At 48.3% G+C, this 15,425-nt stretch overlaps 2 protein-coding genes across 3 annotated transcripts in view; both read right to left on the reverse strand.

Annotated features, from left to right (window-relative positions):
• BRWD1 (bromodomain and WD repeat domain containing 1) overlaps positions 1 to 8,391 on the reverse strand; it is a 131,002-nt gene extending 122,611 nt beyond the window's left edge. Inside the window, exons 1-4 of one of the 2 annotated variants that reach the window (XM_054468759.2) lie at positions 4,931 to 8,391; positions 4,706 to 4,764; positions 4,534 to 4,563; positions 4,334 to 4,393 (exon numbers count right to left, since the gene is read on the reverse strand). In XM_054468759.2, the coding sequence (XP_054324734.2) occupies positions 4,334 to 4,393; positions 4,534 to 4,563; positions 4,706 to 4,764; positions 4,931 to 4,979 (198 nt within the window). In that variant the 5' untranslated portion in view covers positions 4,980 to 8,391. The remainder of the gene's footprint in view (positions 1 to 4,333; positions 4,394 to 4,533; positions 4,564 to 4,705; positions 4,765 to 4,930) is intronic. The other variant, XM_054468760.2, reaches the window with a different exon arrangement.
• Positions 5,464 to 5,903, reverse strand: LOC129022536 (putative uncharacterized protein encoded by BRWD1-AS2). The gene is given in 2 exon segments (XM_054468764.1): positions 5,464 to 5,607; positions 5,610 to 5,903. Coding segments are annotated over 2 exon segments (438 nt in total).
• Positions 8,392 to 15,425: the final 7,034 nt, after the last annotated feature.

Consider the following 15,425-nt stretch of genomic DNA (forward strand, 5'->3'; position numbering starts at 1 on the left):
AGCCACCACACTTGGCTTCAATTCTTATAAAAAGCAAAAGCAGGCCTGGCAAGGTGACTCATGCCTGTAATCCCAGCACTTTGGGAGGCCGATGCAGGTGGATCACTGAAGGTCAGGAGTTCGAGACTAGCCGGGCCAACATGCTGAAACCCCGTCTCTACTAAAAACACAAAAAGTAGTCAGGCATAGTGGTAAATGTCTGTAATCCCAGCTACTCAGGAGGCTGAGGCAGGAGAACTGCATGAACCTGGGAGGCAGAGGTTGCAGTGAGCCAAGATTATACCACTGCACTCCAGCCTGGGCGACAGAATGACACCGTCTCAAAAAAAAAAAGAAGCAAAAGTACCAAAAATACTCTTGCCCCCAAATACAAGTTGGAATAACAGCATAGTCACAAGTTTAAGATAAATTGTGGCTTTACAAACACTAATACTAGAATCATCTAAAAAGCTTTTTAAAATACTGATGTCCAGTCCCACCACAAAGATTCTGATTTAACTGGTTTGGGGCATACTCTGGGCAACCAGATTTTATAAAGCTCCCCAGATGATTCTCATCTGAAGATGAAAACCACTAAGAAAAAGGAACAAGTTACCATCATGAGGAACAATCAGACAAATACAGAATGTGAAACATTCTACGGGATAAATGATTTGGTCTCCAGTAAATCAACGGCATAGAAACAAGACTATTCAAGATAAAAAGAGATTTAAGATAAACAGGGCAGGGGCCGGGTGCGGTGAGTCACACCTATAATCCCAGCACTTTGGGAGGCGGGCAGGTCACGAGGTCAAGAGATGGAGACCATCCTGGCCCACATGAACAGCCGTCTCTACTAAAACTATGAAAATTAGCTGGGCATAGTGGTGTACGCCTGTAGTCCCAGCTACTTGGGAGGCTGAAGGAGAAGAATCGCTTGAACCCGGGAGGCAGAGGTTGCAGTGAGCCGAGATCACACCACTGCACTCCAGCCTGGCGACAGAGTGAGACTCCATCTCAAAAAAAACAAAACAAAAATCAGGGCAGGTGTGGTGGCTCACACCTGTTAATTTCAACTTTGGGAGGAGCATTTGAGACCAGCCTGGACAACATAGCGAGTCTTTTTCTCTAGGAAAAAAAAAAAAAAAACTTAGCCAGGTGTGGTGGCACATGCCTGTGGTCCCAGCTACTCAGGAGGCAGAGGGCTGAGGCGGGAAGATTGCTTGAGCATGGGAAATGGAGGCCTCAGTGAGCTGTGATCATATCACTGACTGCACCCCAGCCTGGGTAATAGAGTGAGACCCAGGGCGGGGTGGGGAGAGAATCAATCAATCAATGCATGTATGGACCTTTCTCAAGACCAAATCAAACTAATTGTAAAAAGACACCCAGGGAACAAACACAAAATCTGGATATGGACTCTGTGATATTGGCACTTGATGATATAATAAGCAGTCCTTATTTTTTAGAGATGAACTCTGACAAACTTAGAGATGAAATGTAGTGTCTGGAATTTGCCTTAAAACATTCCAACACATTAACCAATGAAATGAATGGCTTTCTGGAATTTGCTTAAAAACAAGGGAGCAGACAATATGCAACATTCTCTGATAATCACTGAGTTGGAAAATGGGCACCTAGTGGGTGGGTCACTTATTCTTTTTGTTTGAAGATTTCCATTGATAGTTTCTTAAAATATATGTATACCTCAAATAGCAACCAAAGTAAATATAGCAAGTTAGTAACGTTCAAAATTCAAATTTGTTGGCCAGGCGCAGTGGCTCACGCCTGTAATCCCAGCACTCTGGGACACAGAGGCAGGCAGATCACCTGAAGTCAGGAGTTCAAGACCAGCCTGGCCAACATGGTGAAACCCCTTCTTTACTAAAAATACAAAAATTAGCCAGGTGCCTGTAATCCCAGCACTTTGGGACACAGAGGCAGGCAGATCACCTGAAGTCAGGAGGAGTTCAAGGCCAGCCTGGTCAACATGGTGAAACCCCATCTCTACTAAAAATACAAAAATTAACCAGGTGCCTGTAATCCCAGCTACTGAGGAGGCTGAGGCAGGAGGATCACTTGAACCCAGGAGGCAGAGGTTGCAGTGAGCCGAGGTTGCTCCTCAAAACAGACTGTCTCAAAAAAAAATAATTATTATTCAAATTTGATGATATACAGGGATGCATTATATTATTCTCATTTGTGTACATCTGAAATACTTCTTTTCTGTTGTTGCGTTTCGAGACAGGGTCTCGCTCACCTAGGCTGGAGCACAGTGGCTTGATCAGGGCTCACTACATCCTCCACCTCACTTCAGGCAGATCTGGAACTCCTGGCCTCAAGCATCCTGCCAAAGTGCTGGGATTACAGGTGAAGCACTGCAGCTGGCCTGGAATACTTCTTAATAAGGTATTTTTAAAAGACTTTGAAAGTTTAGAAACTATACATATACCATTAACAAAAGAATAATTCTCTACACAGCAGGCTCATCATCACTCAGTCCTGGGGGACTGGAGGGCAGAAAAGAAGGTAAAAAAGAAAGGATACCCACCAGACAGACCAAATTAGGGAGGCAATAACAGATGCCATATGTCATAGCCATATCACAGAATTTAAGTGATTTTAAACAATAGTAAGTAGGGTTTTAAGCAATTCTAGCAACAAAAGCCAAAAAATTTATATACATTTCTTTTTTTTTAAAAAGGAACTAGGCCTTGCTCCATCTCCCAGGCTGGAGTGCAGTGGCAGGAGGATAGTTCAATGCAGCCTCAAACTCCCAGAGTCAAGTGATCCTTCCGCCTCAGCCTCCGAAATAGCTGGGACTACAGGCACGCACCACCACATCCGCCTAATTTTCTGTTACTTATTTTTTGTGGAGATAGAGTTGGTCTGAACTCCTGGCCTCAAGTGATCCTCCCACCTCGGCCTCCTAATGTGCTGAGATTGCAGCCATGAGCCACTGTACCCAGCCCCTATAAATGTACTTTAAAAGTAACTTTTCCAGTAGTTACAGCACTACATTTGTTTCAAGTTACTTTCTCTCAGGTAGCACGACTACAGCATCATAACCAATAATGCTTTTCCACTTCACCGATAAGGCTATATTACCCGTGAAGAAAACTAAAAAAGGGCGTCCTTTAAATGTTTCCTCAACGTTTACAAAAAAAAACTATCTCAAAACGTCAAACTCAACACATTGCCATCAGAATTTTTAGAACTCATTCTCTTGAAAACATCCACTTTTAAGTGTTTACTTCAAAATCTAAGAAAGTAAATATTAAAATTATTTATTACTTGCACCAGGCTTCAAGTGTTAACTGTTCATGGAAATAACACATCCTCTGGTTTCTTCTGTTGTCTAATTCAAAACCGGTAATCTTCTACCACTTTTTTTTCTTCTTTTCACTTGCCACCATACTCTACCACTGAAGTGTTATAGGTCTTCAAACTGTGGTAAAAGATCACTCAGAAGCTCTTTTCTTTCTCAATTGTTTTCCTTATACAAGATGCTGAATATGGCCTGGCAATTAATGAATTCCTTTATCCTAATAACGAAATGGCAAAAATATATTCCTGAAAAATGTCTCCAGTAAAAACAAACGAATCCCTGCAACTGCTGTAACTATAGATAAAAGCAAGTTATATAGAGACATTGAACAGGTTCACAAAAGAAATGATACTGTAATGCACGATTAACCGAGCTCAAAACAAAAATAAGTGCCTATTTAAAGCACTTTATTGTATTATCTACAAGATCAGTGTGAAACTCATCAACTACGGCGTTCAACAAATATTGTACAGTGGAAAGGAGCACAAGCACTACAGTGGCATATTCATACAGCTGCAAGATTTTTATGACGCTGCTGACAAAACAAAAAATAAAAAGCTCAACACAAGAACATTTCTCCACCTTCAGAGACCAATGATTCTACTCCTAGGGAACAAGTGGGGGACAGACCCGGGCGGGGCAAGAGCAGGGAGGCCAATCAGAGCGCGAGTTACAAGCGCGGTGGCGGGGAGGAAGCGAATAAAACCGCCCAGTTGAATGGCTGGCTGCGCACGCCACACCCCCGCAGAGGCGGCGGCACCTGGAGCCCCACCCCTCCCGCTGGACCTCCGCGAGTCGCCCCCACCGCTCCGCCCCGCGCCGCCCCCCATGACTGTTTCCTGCCAAAACAAACCTGGCCGCCTCAAAAACAAAACATCTTCAGCAGGGAACGCAGCTATCCCCGGGCCGCCCCCAAGTGCGGGTCACACTTTGCACCCCACGGGCCGGGGTCCCCGCAAGGGGAAGGGGCGGGGGGCGGGGGGCGGTGCACGGAAAACCCGGGGAACAAACGTGCCCAATGCTCACCAACTCCTCGTAGCTCCTGTTGTGCTCGTTGCCCTCCCAGTCCAATCTCTTCGGCAACAACTGGAAAGACACGAAACGCACACGAGTGACCACCGCTCAGGCGCGGGGCGGGCGGGGGGCGGGGGGCGAGGGGCGAGCATCCCTCAGGGCAAGGTCGGGAGGAGGGACGCGAGGGAGCGCGGGGACGGGCGCGCACAGACCTGGTACTGCTCCAGCTCCTGCACCAGCACCTGCGGCCGAGAAACGCGCGGTCAGGGGTGGGGTCGGGCCCGGGGTGCGCCCGCTTCACCCCCGCCCACCACCCGCGACCCCCGGCGGCGGCGGGGACACTGGAGACGCCAAGTCCGCAGCCGCCCGCGGGCCCGCACTCACCTGGGCCGCTCTCCGACACGGGCCCGCCGATAGGTACCGGGCGATGAGGAAGTACAGCTCTGCGGGAAGACAGGGAGTCGGGTCAAGCCCGGGCGGGGAGGGGCCGGGGCCGGGGACGGGGACTGGGACTGGGACGAGGCCGGGGAGCCGGGGGAGCCGGGGAAGCAGGGGAAGCAGAAGCAGCCGGGAGCGCCAGGGCGGGGGTGGCACGGCCTCGCGTCTTACCCGACTCGATGAGAGGCACCGGGCGTCGGGCGGACGAGGGCTCCGCCATGGCCGGGCGCGGGGCGGGAGGAGGGAGAGAGCGAGCGAGCGGAGCGTGTAGGCCGCGCCGAGGCCTGACCGGGCTGGCGTCCCCTCTTCTCAGGCGCGCGCCGCCGCCGCCGCCGCCGCCATGCCGTGCGCGCCGCCTGGACCGACGCCTCCGCAGGGGAGGAAGTAGTGCCTCCGCAGGAGGCGAAAAGTAGTCCCTCCGCGGGGGGCGGGGGTTGCGCCAAGGAAGGACCGCAGCTCGCGTCCCGCCCGGGGAGGCGAGCCTCGCTTTGCTTTCTGCCTCCGGGGACTCGATGAGGGGAAAGTGACGCGACGGCAAGGACCTGGGCGCTGCGGCGGCGAGTGGGGGAGGGGAGGGCGCGTGGTTCGAATCCCTGCGCGCGATGAGGCGGCCGCCCGGGCTTTGTGAGGCGGCAGCGCGACACCGGGCGGGCCAGCAGCGGGCGGGTGCCGGGGGCGGAAGCGCGGCCACGGGAGGGGGCGATTCACCGCCGCCCCCCGTGGGGCGTGGGTCCTCTACGCGGGACCGCGGGGGCCCCGAGCCGCGGGTTTGGCAAGGTCGCCCGCTCCGGGTCGCCCGGAAGGGTCATTTCACGGACCGGTCGTCTGGGGCCAGCGCGTCTTGCCCCCCCAACGGAAGACCCTTCGCTTCGAGGACACGAAAGCCTTTAAAGTGAGGATTGGCTCGCCGCGCCTCCCGCAGAGGGGAACGCCGCCCGGACCCGCGCTCCTGGGGTGGGGGCCTCGTATGCCGGCGTTGCCGGAGCGTCTGCGGCGCTGAAGGCTGCCGAGACCCAGCCGCAACCCCCACAAGCCAGCAGCCCGGCAGAAAATTACATAAAATGCAGCGCTTCGCCGAGGGGGTGCGAGTCGGGGGAGCAGCGCGCAGCTGCAGCTGACGGCTCGGCCGGATCCGTCCAAGCATGGACAGGAAAACGGGACTGCGGGGAGAGGGCGGTGCAGACGGGCCGTAGACCCTCCTTAGGAAGAGAAGGCGGAAACTAGGGAGCCATGTGCAGTTAGAATCCTCTTGGAAGACTAGTAGGATGTGAGGTTGGAGAGGTGGACGACGACCAGAAAATTCCCTTGTCTTGCCAGGCTTCTGACCTAACTATGAGTTTCCTCCGCGCATCCAGCCTGCCCTGCTCTGGCCCCTAAAGTACAGCAGTAACACTCAGTGGTGTCCCTGCCTTCCTGGAATGCGCGTTAACATTCTGATTCTTACTCATGGCAATAACCTACACACCACATAGAGGTTAAATGTGGTTCGGGTCAGACTCTAGGGCAGGACTCACTGCCAGCACCTTGTCTTGGCTCCACCAGCTTGACCTTGAGCAAGTCACAACCTGTGGGTCTCAGTTTTCCTTACCTGTAAACCGTAGATAATTCCACATTAGTAAACAGATAATATTTGTGCCTGTCTCAAAGTTGTGAGGGTTTAATGAATTAATGTGTTCCTGGCATACAGTAAGCACCGTGTACAAGTTGGCTTTTATTTATTTGAGACAGGGTCTTGCTCTCAGGCTGGAGTGCAGTGGCGTGATCTCACCTCACTGCAACCTCTGCCTCCCGGGTTCCAGTGATTCTCATGCCTCAGCCTCCCGAGTAGCTGGAATTGCAGGCACTCGCCACCACGTCCGGCTAATTTTTATATTTTTAGTAGGGACGGGTTTCACCATGTTGGCCAGGCTGGTCTCGAACTCCTGGCCTCAGGCGATCCACCCGCCTTGGCCTCCCGAAGTGCTGGGGATTACAGGCTTGAGTCACTGCGCCTGGCCAAAAGCTTTTATATGTATTTATACATGGATATAGATATCTGTGAGGCTGTCGGGCATGGTGGCTCATGCCTGTAATCCCAGCACTTTGGGAGGCCGAGGCAGGCGGATCACGAGGTCAAGAAATCAAGACCATCCTGGCCAACATAGTGAAACCCCGTCTCTACTAAAAGTACAAAAAATTAGCCAGGTGTGGCGGTGCGCGCCTCTAGTCCCAGCTACTTGAGAGGCTGAGGCAGGAGAATTGCTTGAACCCCGGAGGCGGAGGCTGCAGTGAGCCGAGATCGCGCCACTGCACTCCAGCCTGGGCGACAAAGCGAGACTCCGTCTCAAAAAAAAAAAAAGCTGTGTGTGAGGTAACAATCTAAATATGTTTGAGCTAGTGCATCAGGAAGTTAACTCCTTACATCTGTTAATTCAGCAAGCACTAACAAGTGATGGCGATAAAAAAAAAAAAAGGAATGAGCCACAGCTTTGCCATCAAAGACTTCACCGTCTCTTAGGGGAAACAGATGTAAGCAAATAATGACACGATTTAGGGCAGAGATATATCGGAAGAAGATCAGCTTGCCTGTGCGTGGGGGAAATGTTAGGGAAGTACGGGTTATCCAGGCTACAATGTGTGGAAAGGGATTTCGGACATACAAACAACAGAGGGCCAAGACATGAATATAATTTCTAGTTTAAGGAACCCGAAGTTTAGTATGACTACTTGGGGTGACTTTGGAGAGGATGGGACCATAATGTCAGAAGTTGAAATTGGGAGCAATTGAAGGATTCTAAGCCAGGAAGGAATCATTTTCTATTTTAGGATGGATTTGAGAAAGTTAAAACCAAGCGGCACTTAACAGACCCCTGAAATAGAAAAGAAACGATGGATGAGGGCGTTGGTCATAAGGATAGAGAAGAGACAAGATCAGAAGTATGTAGGACATTAAATCTGCAAGATGAAGTTGGGGTGAAATAAAAAAGAATGACAAAAATCTCGTTTGGGGCTTTCCAAGGTTGTGCCAACAAATAAGGTAGGGCATACAGGCTGGTAGCTAGATTGTTAAGATGAGTAACTGCTTGCAACAACTTGATTATTTGAAGTTACAGTGCATAGATGACTGTGGGACAGTGATCTGATGCTGCAAGATTACCAGTGTTACCAAGTGACAAAGACATCAAGAGGGGAGAATTTAAACTTTCAATGATTGACCAAGGAGTTGTGCATTTCATTTTGTAACAAGGGCGTAAGAGTAAAAACCTCCAAAAGATATTACAAGAATTTATATCCCAAGCTCTGGTCATTGTCCAAGATTATAGTTCTGGTACTGGCAGCATGATAACCATTACAAGAGATCAGAAATGATGACACGAGCCCAGACACAGTGGCTCACACCTGTAATCCCAGCGCTTTGGGAGGCCAAGGCCAGAGGATTGCTTGAGCCCAAGAGTTCGAGACCAGCCTGAGCAACATAGTAAGACCCCATCTCTACAAAAAATAAAAAATAGCCAGGCATGGTAGTTGTGTACCTGTAGCCCCAGCTACTTAAGAGGCTGAGGCAAGAGAATGGCTAGAGCCAGGGGGGATTGATGCTGCAATGACCCATGATCACAGCACTGCTCTCCAGCCTAGGCAGCAGAGCAAGACCCTGTCTCAAAAAAAAAAAAAAAAGACATGATGACATGAGTTTTCCTTTGCAAGAGCCTTGGGAGTCCTTTTACGACTTACTGTCACATTCATGACAAATATTCTTTCTAAATTTTGAATAGGAACAAAGATTTCTAACAAGAGGGAGACTATCTTCCCGATTCAACTCCCAGATGTCAAGAGACTCAGATATGACTCTCATATTTGCCTGCCAGGAGGAGGAAAAGGAAATACACTGTCCAGGAGCAACTCCTTAGTGGGTACCCACCAGAAGTGGTCTCCAAACAAGGCAAGAATCTGTGTATTCTTCACACAATTCAATCCAGGCCATTCCTTATGTACACACTGAGATTTGCTTTTGGGTAAATGGAAATAACTTTTGAGTTTCACCACAAGAAAGCTATATGGTAAGCAAGTGTTGGAGAATCTTAACAGCGGGTGACATTAAGCTATAGGGTTGCATTTTCAAGGGAACCAATGTCTTATCCCATGGCAAGCAACTCCTGACTGGATAAACAGCTCTTAGATGTCATTGATAGACTCAAGCTGAGGCGCAGAGGGAGTATGGCCCAAGGGCGTATAGCTGGTAAGTGGTGGCTGGACTGCAATCCCAAGTAGACAGTATTACCTTAGACTGAAACACAAACACTGCAAAGTCCAGTCTCCCTTGGCCACGGTTCACAAAAGAGGAAATGGGACCTGAAAATTAGGAGACTTACACAAGATTGCACAGCTAGTGCATCAGAGAGCTGACATTTGGAAGCCCACGTGATAAGTACATGTGTAATCTCATTTACCACAGGCAACTTTTAGATTCTGTTATTCCCATTTTAAGAATGAGGAAACTAGTCTGGGCGTAGTGGCTCTCGTCTGTACTATCAGCACTTTGGAAGACCAAGGCAGGAGGATCGCATGAGCCCAGGAGTTCAAGGCTGGTCTTAAACGTAGTGAGGCCCTCTCTCTACAAAAAATTAAAAACTTAGTCCATGCGTGGTGTTGGGTGCCTGTAGTTTGAGCTGTTGGGGAGACTGAGGCAGGAGATCACTTGAGCCCAGGAGTTTGAGGCTGTCACAAGCTATGGTGGTACCACTGTGCTCCAGCCTGGGCAACAGAGTGAGACCCTGTCTCAAAAAAGAATGAGGAACTAAGGCTAATAAAGTTTAAGAATTTGCCTAAAAATTGAAAGCTTTTTTTTTTTTTTTTTTTTTAATCCGTCTGCAAATGAGAGGAAAATAAAATTCAGTAAGGCCTTCCAGGTCACCACTTAGGAAGCCCAACAGCGTTAAATATGAATGCATATCTAGAAAATGGTGACCAAAGAAGTCTGGTTCCAACAATTCACATAAGAGAGTGGTCAAAATGGAATGAATTAGTAGATTAGAGTCAATTTCAAAAGACTGAAAAATGAGTTAAGGAAATCTGTGAGCAATGGAGATCATGCAAAACAACTCAGATACATAATCCAAAGCCTAATATTAGTTTTAATGCAAATTTATGTTCATTTAGGTTGAATGAACTGAATTTAGGTTCATTCAGGAGGCTGTGCTGATGTTGATGTACACACAACATCAGCATACCTCTGAAGGGCAGGAAGTAGATGATGTTGGACCTCCAGGACACTATACCACAAATTGGATCAGCACCTAGAGGTGAAATTAAATGCACACAAAAACCTGGATCACTTCATTCATTCAACAAAACGTGTTGAAAGTCTTCCCTGGCTCCTGGGCTTTTTTTTGTTTTGTTTTTTCCTCTTTAGAGACAGTATGTCATTCTGTCACACAGGCAGGAGTGCAGTGGTGCAGTCAGAGCTCACTGCAGCCTCAAAGTCCTGGGCTCAAGCAGTCTTCCCGCTGAGTACTTGAGACTACAGGTATGCACCACCATGCCTGGCTAATTTTTTAATGTTTTTTAGAGATGCGTGTCTTGCTCTGTTGCCCAGGCTGGTCTCAAACTCCTGGCCTCAAGTGATCCTCCCGCCTTGATCTTCCTGGACTTCTGTTGGATAAATTCCCTAGGAAGAGGAGAGTTAATGCTTTGATATATTTTATTTATTTATTTGTTTTTTAGAGATAGGGTCTCACTGCATTGCCTGGCCTCAAGTGACCCTCCTGTCTTGGCCTCCCAAAGTGCTGGGATTACAGGCATGAGCCACCACACTTGGACTTTGATCGATTTTTTGAGGACTTTCAAAGTAAAAATGAAGAAGGTATCTGATCTTTTGATAAGCTCTTAGTCACTAGTAGATATTATATTGCATTTAATTCCTGATGCCCTTCCTCCACCTACTAGTGGTGTCATCTTTCCCACAGGACCTTTTCTTCCCTTTAAATCTAACCCAACCAGCTGTCCCCTTAATGCTACTTGTCCCTGCCTTCCTCAGCAAGTTGTTTCCACATTTATCTCTTCCCTCTCCAACTTCTGCCTCTCCCTTGCCATTGGCTTCTGTCCTATTTGTTCCCAGCTTGCAGGCGCTGGCCCATGTCTGTCTCCAAGTCTTACTCGTTCTTACTTTGAAACGTTTCTCACAGCACTAGAGAAGACACAGTGTGGTTGGACAAGACCTTGGGAACATGGGAGCTGGGATCAGAATGTGTCTGTGTTTGGATGTTGGAGTTGGGCAACCTCTTGGCTCAGATATTTTTCTGTTTGTTTTGTTTAATAATCTTTAAAATAAGCATGACAACTAATAACATTTATTGGTTATGTTTGTATGCTGGACACTGTCCTAAATCATTTCCATGCATTATTTAAGGATCATGAGACAGCTAGAGGTGTTTGTGAGCATTTCCAGAGAGCATGCCTGTGAAGCTCGCTGAACAATGCCCAGCTCTCAGCATGACCCTGTTATATAAGAATGATTCTTTTTCTCTCCATTCCCACTTAGTTCAGGCCCTCAATCATCAACAAGCATCCTCCTTAAAGTTCTCCCTGACTCTCCACCTAATTAATCCTGTCATTTTATTTTTTTCTTTTCATTTATTTATTTTTATTTTCTTTGCCACTTCTGTATCTTCTTTGGAGATAATCCTGTCACTACTTTTAAAAACCTTGAGTACAACTTAACATATTGCTTCCCTGTTCACGTCTTTCTCATTCACTGTCACCTCAAATCCAAACTCCTTGGCTTGTGTTTAACACTGTGGAGAACATTCTACTCTCCTCCCTTCTCCGCTCCACACCCAGGAAACATGACTGTGCAGTGAAGCCATGGCTTGCTTGCCCTTGAGTTTCCAATGGGATTCATCCGGTAAGAGGCCTCAGCCAGAGATGGAAGGGTGGGAGGAGAGTGAGGTTGGAGTTTCCATTTTCCCAGCTCCCTTCCTGCCAAGCCACAGGTTGATAGTAACTGCTATTTATGTGGGACACCCCTCTTTGCACATAGAGACCCTCTCTGGGCTTTAATACCACTGCCTCCCCTGCCCCTTAAGGAGTTGGGCTTCTCTTTTTTTTCCTGTTGAAACAGGGTCTCAGTCTGTCATCCAGGGTGGAGTGCAGTAGTGCAATCATGTCTCACTGCAGCCTCGATCTTTCAGGCACAATTGATCCTCCCACCTCTGCCTCCCAGGTAACTGGGACTACAGGCACCCACCACCACAACTGGCTAGTTTTTGCATTTTTTCTACGGACAGGGATTCACCGTGTTGCCCAGGTTGGTCTCGAACTCCTGGGCTCAAGCAATCCTCCGGCTCAGCTTCCCAAAGTGCTAGGATTATAGGTGTGACTACCACACCCAAGCTGTTAATCTCTTTTCAAAAACCTTAGAGTCATATCTTTTTTTTTTTTTTTTTTTTTTTTTTTTGAGTCAATCTTGCTCTGTTGCCCAGGCTGGAGTGCAAATGGCATGATCTCGGCTCACTACACCCTCCGCCTCCCGGGTTCAAGCAGTTCTGCCTCAGCCTCCCCAGTAGCTGGGACTACAGGTGCGCACCACCACATCCAGCTAATTTTTGTATTTTTAGTAGACACAGGGTTTTACCATGTTGGCCAGGCTGGTCTCGAACTCCTGACCTCAGGTGATCCACTTGCTTTGGCCTCCCAAAGTGCTGGGATTACAGGCATGAACCATGTGCCCGGCCAGAGTCATAACTTATACATGCAACTCATTGGTAAACCATCCGATTAGCTTACCTTCAAAATGTATCCAGAATCTAAGCACTTCTCATCCAGAAGAGCACCACAACCTCTTATGTCTTACTGCTTCTACCTTCATCCTATTTCTGTGTATTCTCAGGCAGCTGGAGGGATCCTGTTAAAACTTAAGACAGGGCCAGGTGTAGTGGCTCACACCTGTAATCCCAGCACTTTGGGAGGCCAGGGCAGGTGGATTACCTGAGGTCAGGAGTTTGAGACCAGCCTGACCAACATAGTGAAACCCTGTCTCTACTAAAAATACAAAAATTAGCCGGGTGTGGTGGCGTGTGCCTGTAATCCCAGCTACTCAGGAGGCTGAGGCAGGAGAATTGCCTGAACCCAGGAGGTGGAGGTTGCAGTGAGCCGAGATCGAGCCATTGTACTCCAGCCTGGGCAACAACAGCGAAACTCCATCTCAAAAAAACAAAAAACTGAAGACAGACTTGTCCTTCCTCTCTCAAAATCCTCCAGAGGCTCCCATCAGACCCAGAGGAAAAGCCCAAGTCCACATGATCTGGCCTCTCCCTGGCTTGTCTGACCTCTCACCTGACTGCTCCCCTTCTCATACTGCTCCAGCCTCACCGTGGCGTGACGTCCCCCACACAGGCCTGGCCCATGGCTGCCTCAGGGCATTTGTACTTGCTGTTTGTTCTGCAGGAATGCTCTTGCCCTGGAAAAACTGCATGGCTGAGTCCCTCCCCTCCTTCAAGTATTGGCTAAAATGTCACATTTTCAGTGAGACCTTCCCTAACCACCCTAAGTACAATTTAAACTTATCCTCACTCTGTGCCCATTTCTCTTTTACTCTTCCTGTGTTCTTTTCCCTCCACTGTTGATCTTCTAACCTACTGTAACATGTCCCCGTCTATTTTGTTTATTGTCTTATCTCTTGCCATTCTATGAAGGCAGACAGAGATCTGTGTCTGTTTTGCTCTCTGATACATCTGCAGGGCTATGATGAGTCCTGACATACATATGGTAGGTATGCAATAAATATTTGTTGGATGTTTAATGAAAAATTGCTCAACTAGACAGTCCCTCAAATATGAGATAGTTATGCTTTCAACATTTACTCAAATCTTTCAGCCACTGTGGTGGTTAGATCTGAAGACAAGGCTGGGTGCGTTGGCTCACACCTGTAATCCCAGCACTTTGAGAGGCCGAGGCGGGCAGATCACTTGAGGTCAGGAGTTCGAGACCAGCCTGACCACATGGTGAAACTCCTGTCTCCACTAAAAATACAAAAAAAATTAGCCGAGCTTGGTGGCAGGCACCTGTAATCCCAGCTACTCAGGAGGATGAGACAGGAGAATCACTTGAACTTGGGAGGCAGAGGTCACAGTGAGCCAAGATCGCACCACTGCACTCCAGCCTGGGTGACAGAGCGAGACTCTGGCTCAAAAAAAGATCTGAAGACAATCTGCAGAAACTTGTTGGCCCATAACATACCTGGAGATACGGCCTCCTTGGCTCAAGGCTCCCCTCAAAGGCAGCAGGATAGTCAAAGTCTCTGGAGCAGAAGGGTGAGTGGAAGGAAACACTTTCAGGAGGAGCGATGGAGGCTGCTTTAGGATAGGGTCCCCATGCTACAGGAACAGGGCATCCTGTCCATATATTTCCCAGGTGCCCCATGCCCTCCATGGCCAGCCTGCTTCAACCCACTGTCAGCAGCCTGTTTCGCAGGCCTCCATCTCCCTGAGCCCCCGCAGAACGCAGCAGTTACCCCTGGCTTCCCCCAGCCTCTCAGACTGGCTCAGTACCCTCTGGTTTCCTCAGGGTCTTGCTGATCCCAAAGATGAAGAGACAAAACGGGCCTTGCTTGCCCCCAAGGTGAGACTTTGGAGCTGTGGTGAGGGAGGGAAAAATTCCAGCAGACCCAAGAGGAAGGCTACAGAGGAAAGGACAGAAGCGTGGAGAGAAATTCTAAGCAGGAGGCTGGGGAAGAAGGAAGAGCTTCAGGTCACTGGGTCACCCCACCGGGAGATAGTCCCCTTGTGGCCTTGAGACTTATGCAATGGGCAAATGCAATCTGGGTACCTAAGGCAAGGACTGCCCTTATTCTGGCCATGACATTTAACACCTAATTGCAGTTATAACCCCTCTTTGCCACCTGGAGAAAGCTTCCTGGCCCCTCTTTTTCACTTGTGGGTAAGTCTGGCCAAGAGCAGAGTAAAGAAACCCATAGTCTAACACAAAACCAGCTTTTTTATTTTTATTTTTTTAATTGTAGAGACAGGGTCTTACTGTGTTGCCTACACTGGTCTCAAACACCTGGCCTCAAGCAGTCCTCCCACTTCAGCCTCCCAAAGTGCTGTGATTACAACACAAAACCACCTTATCATTAAAAAATTAGGGCAAGGAACAGTGGCTCACATCTGTAATGTCAACACTCTGGGAAGACAGGGTGGGACAATCACTTGAGTCCAGAAGTTCGAGACCAGCCTGGGAAACATATCAAAACCCCACCTCTACAAAAAATACAAAAATTAGCCAGGCATGGTGGTGCGTGCCTATAGTCCCACCCACTCAGGAGGCTGAGGTGGGGAAGACAGCTTGAGCCCAGGAGCTGGAGTTTGCAGTGAACCAAGCTTGGGCCGTTGCACTCCAGCCTGGGCGACTGAGAGAGACCCTGTCTCAAAAAATAAAATTTAAAAAGCTTTTAAAAAATTAAGAAATTGAAGCCACCAAAGGTTAAGATATGAATATTGGTAATTACATGAGATTAAGATGATTTTTGGCTTGAGAATCCAAATTCACAAATCTTTTTTTAATTTTTGTTTTAGGTTCAGGGGTACATGTGCAGGTTTGTTACCTGAGTATATTGCATGATTCTAAGGTTTGGGGTATGAATGATTCCATCACCCAGGTACTGAGCATAGTACCCAACAGTTAGTTTTTCTTT

Source organism: Pongo pygmaeus, chromosome 22 (assembly GCF_028885625.2).
Source record: "Pongo pygmaeus isolate AG05252 chromosome 22, NHGRI_mPonPyg2-v2.0_pri, whole genome shotgun sequence".
Classification (NCBI taxonomy): Eukaryota; Metazoa; Chordata; class Mammalia; order Primates; family Hominidae; genus Pongo; species Pongo pygmaeus.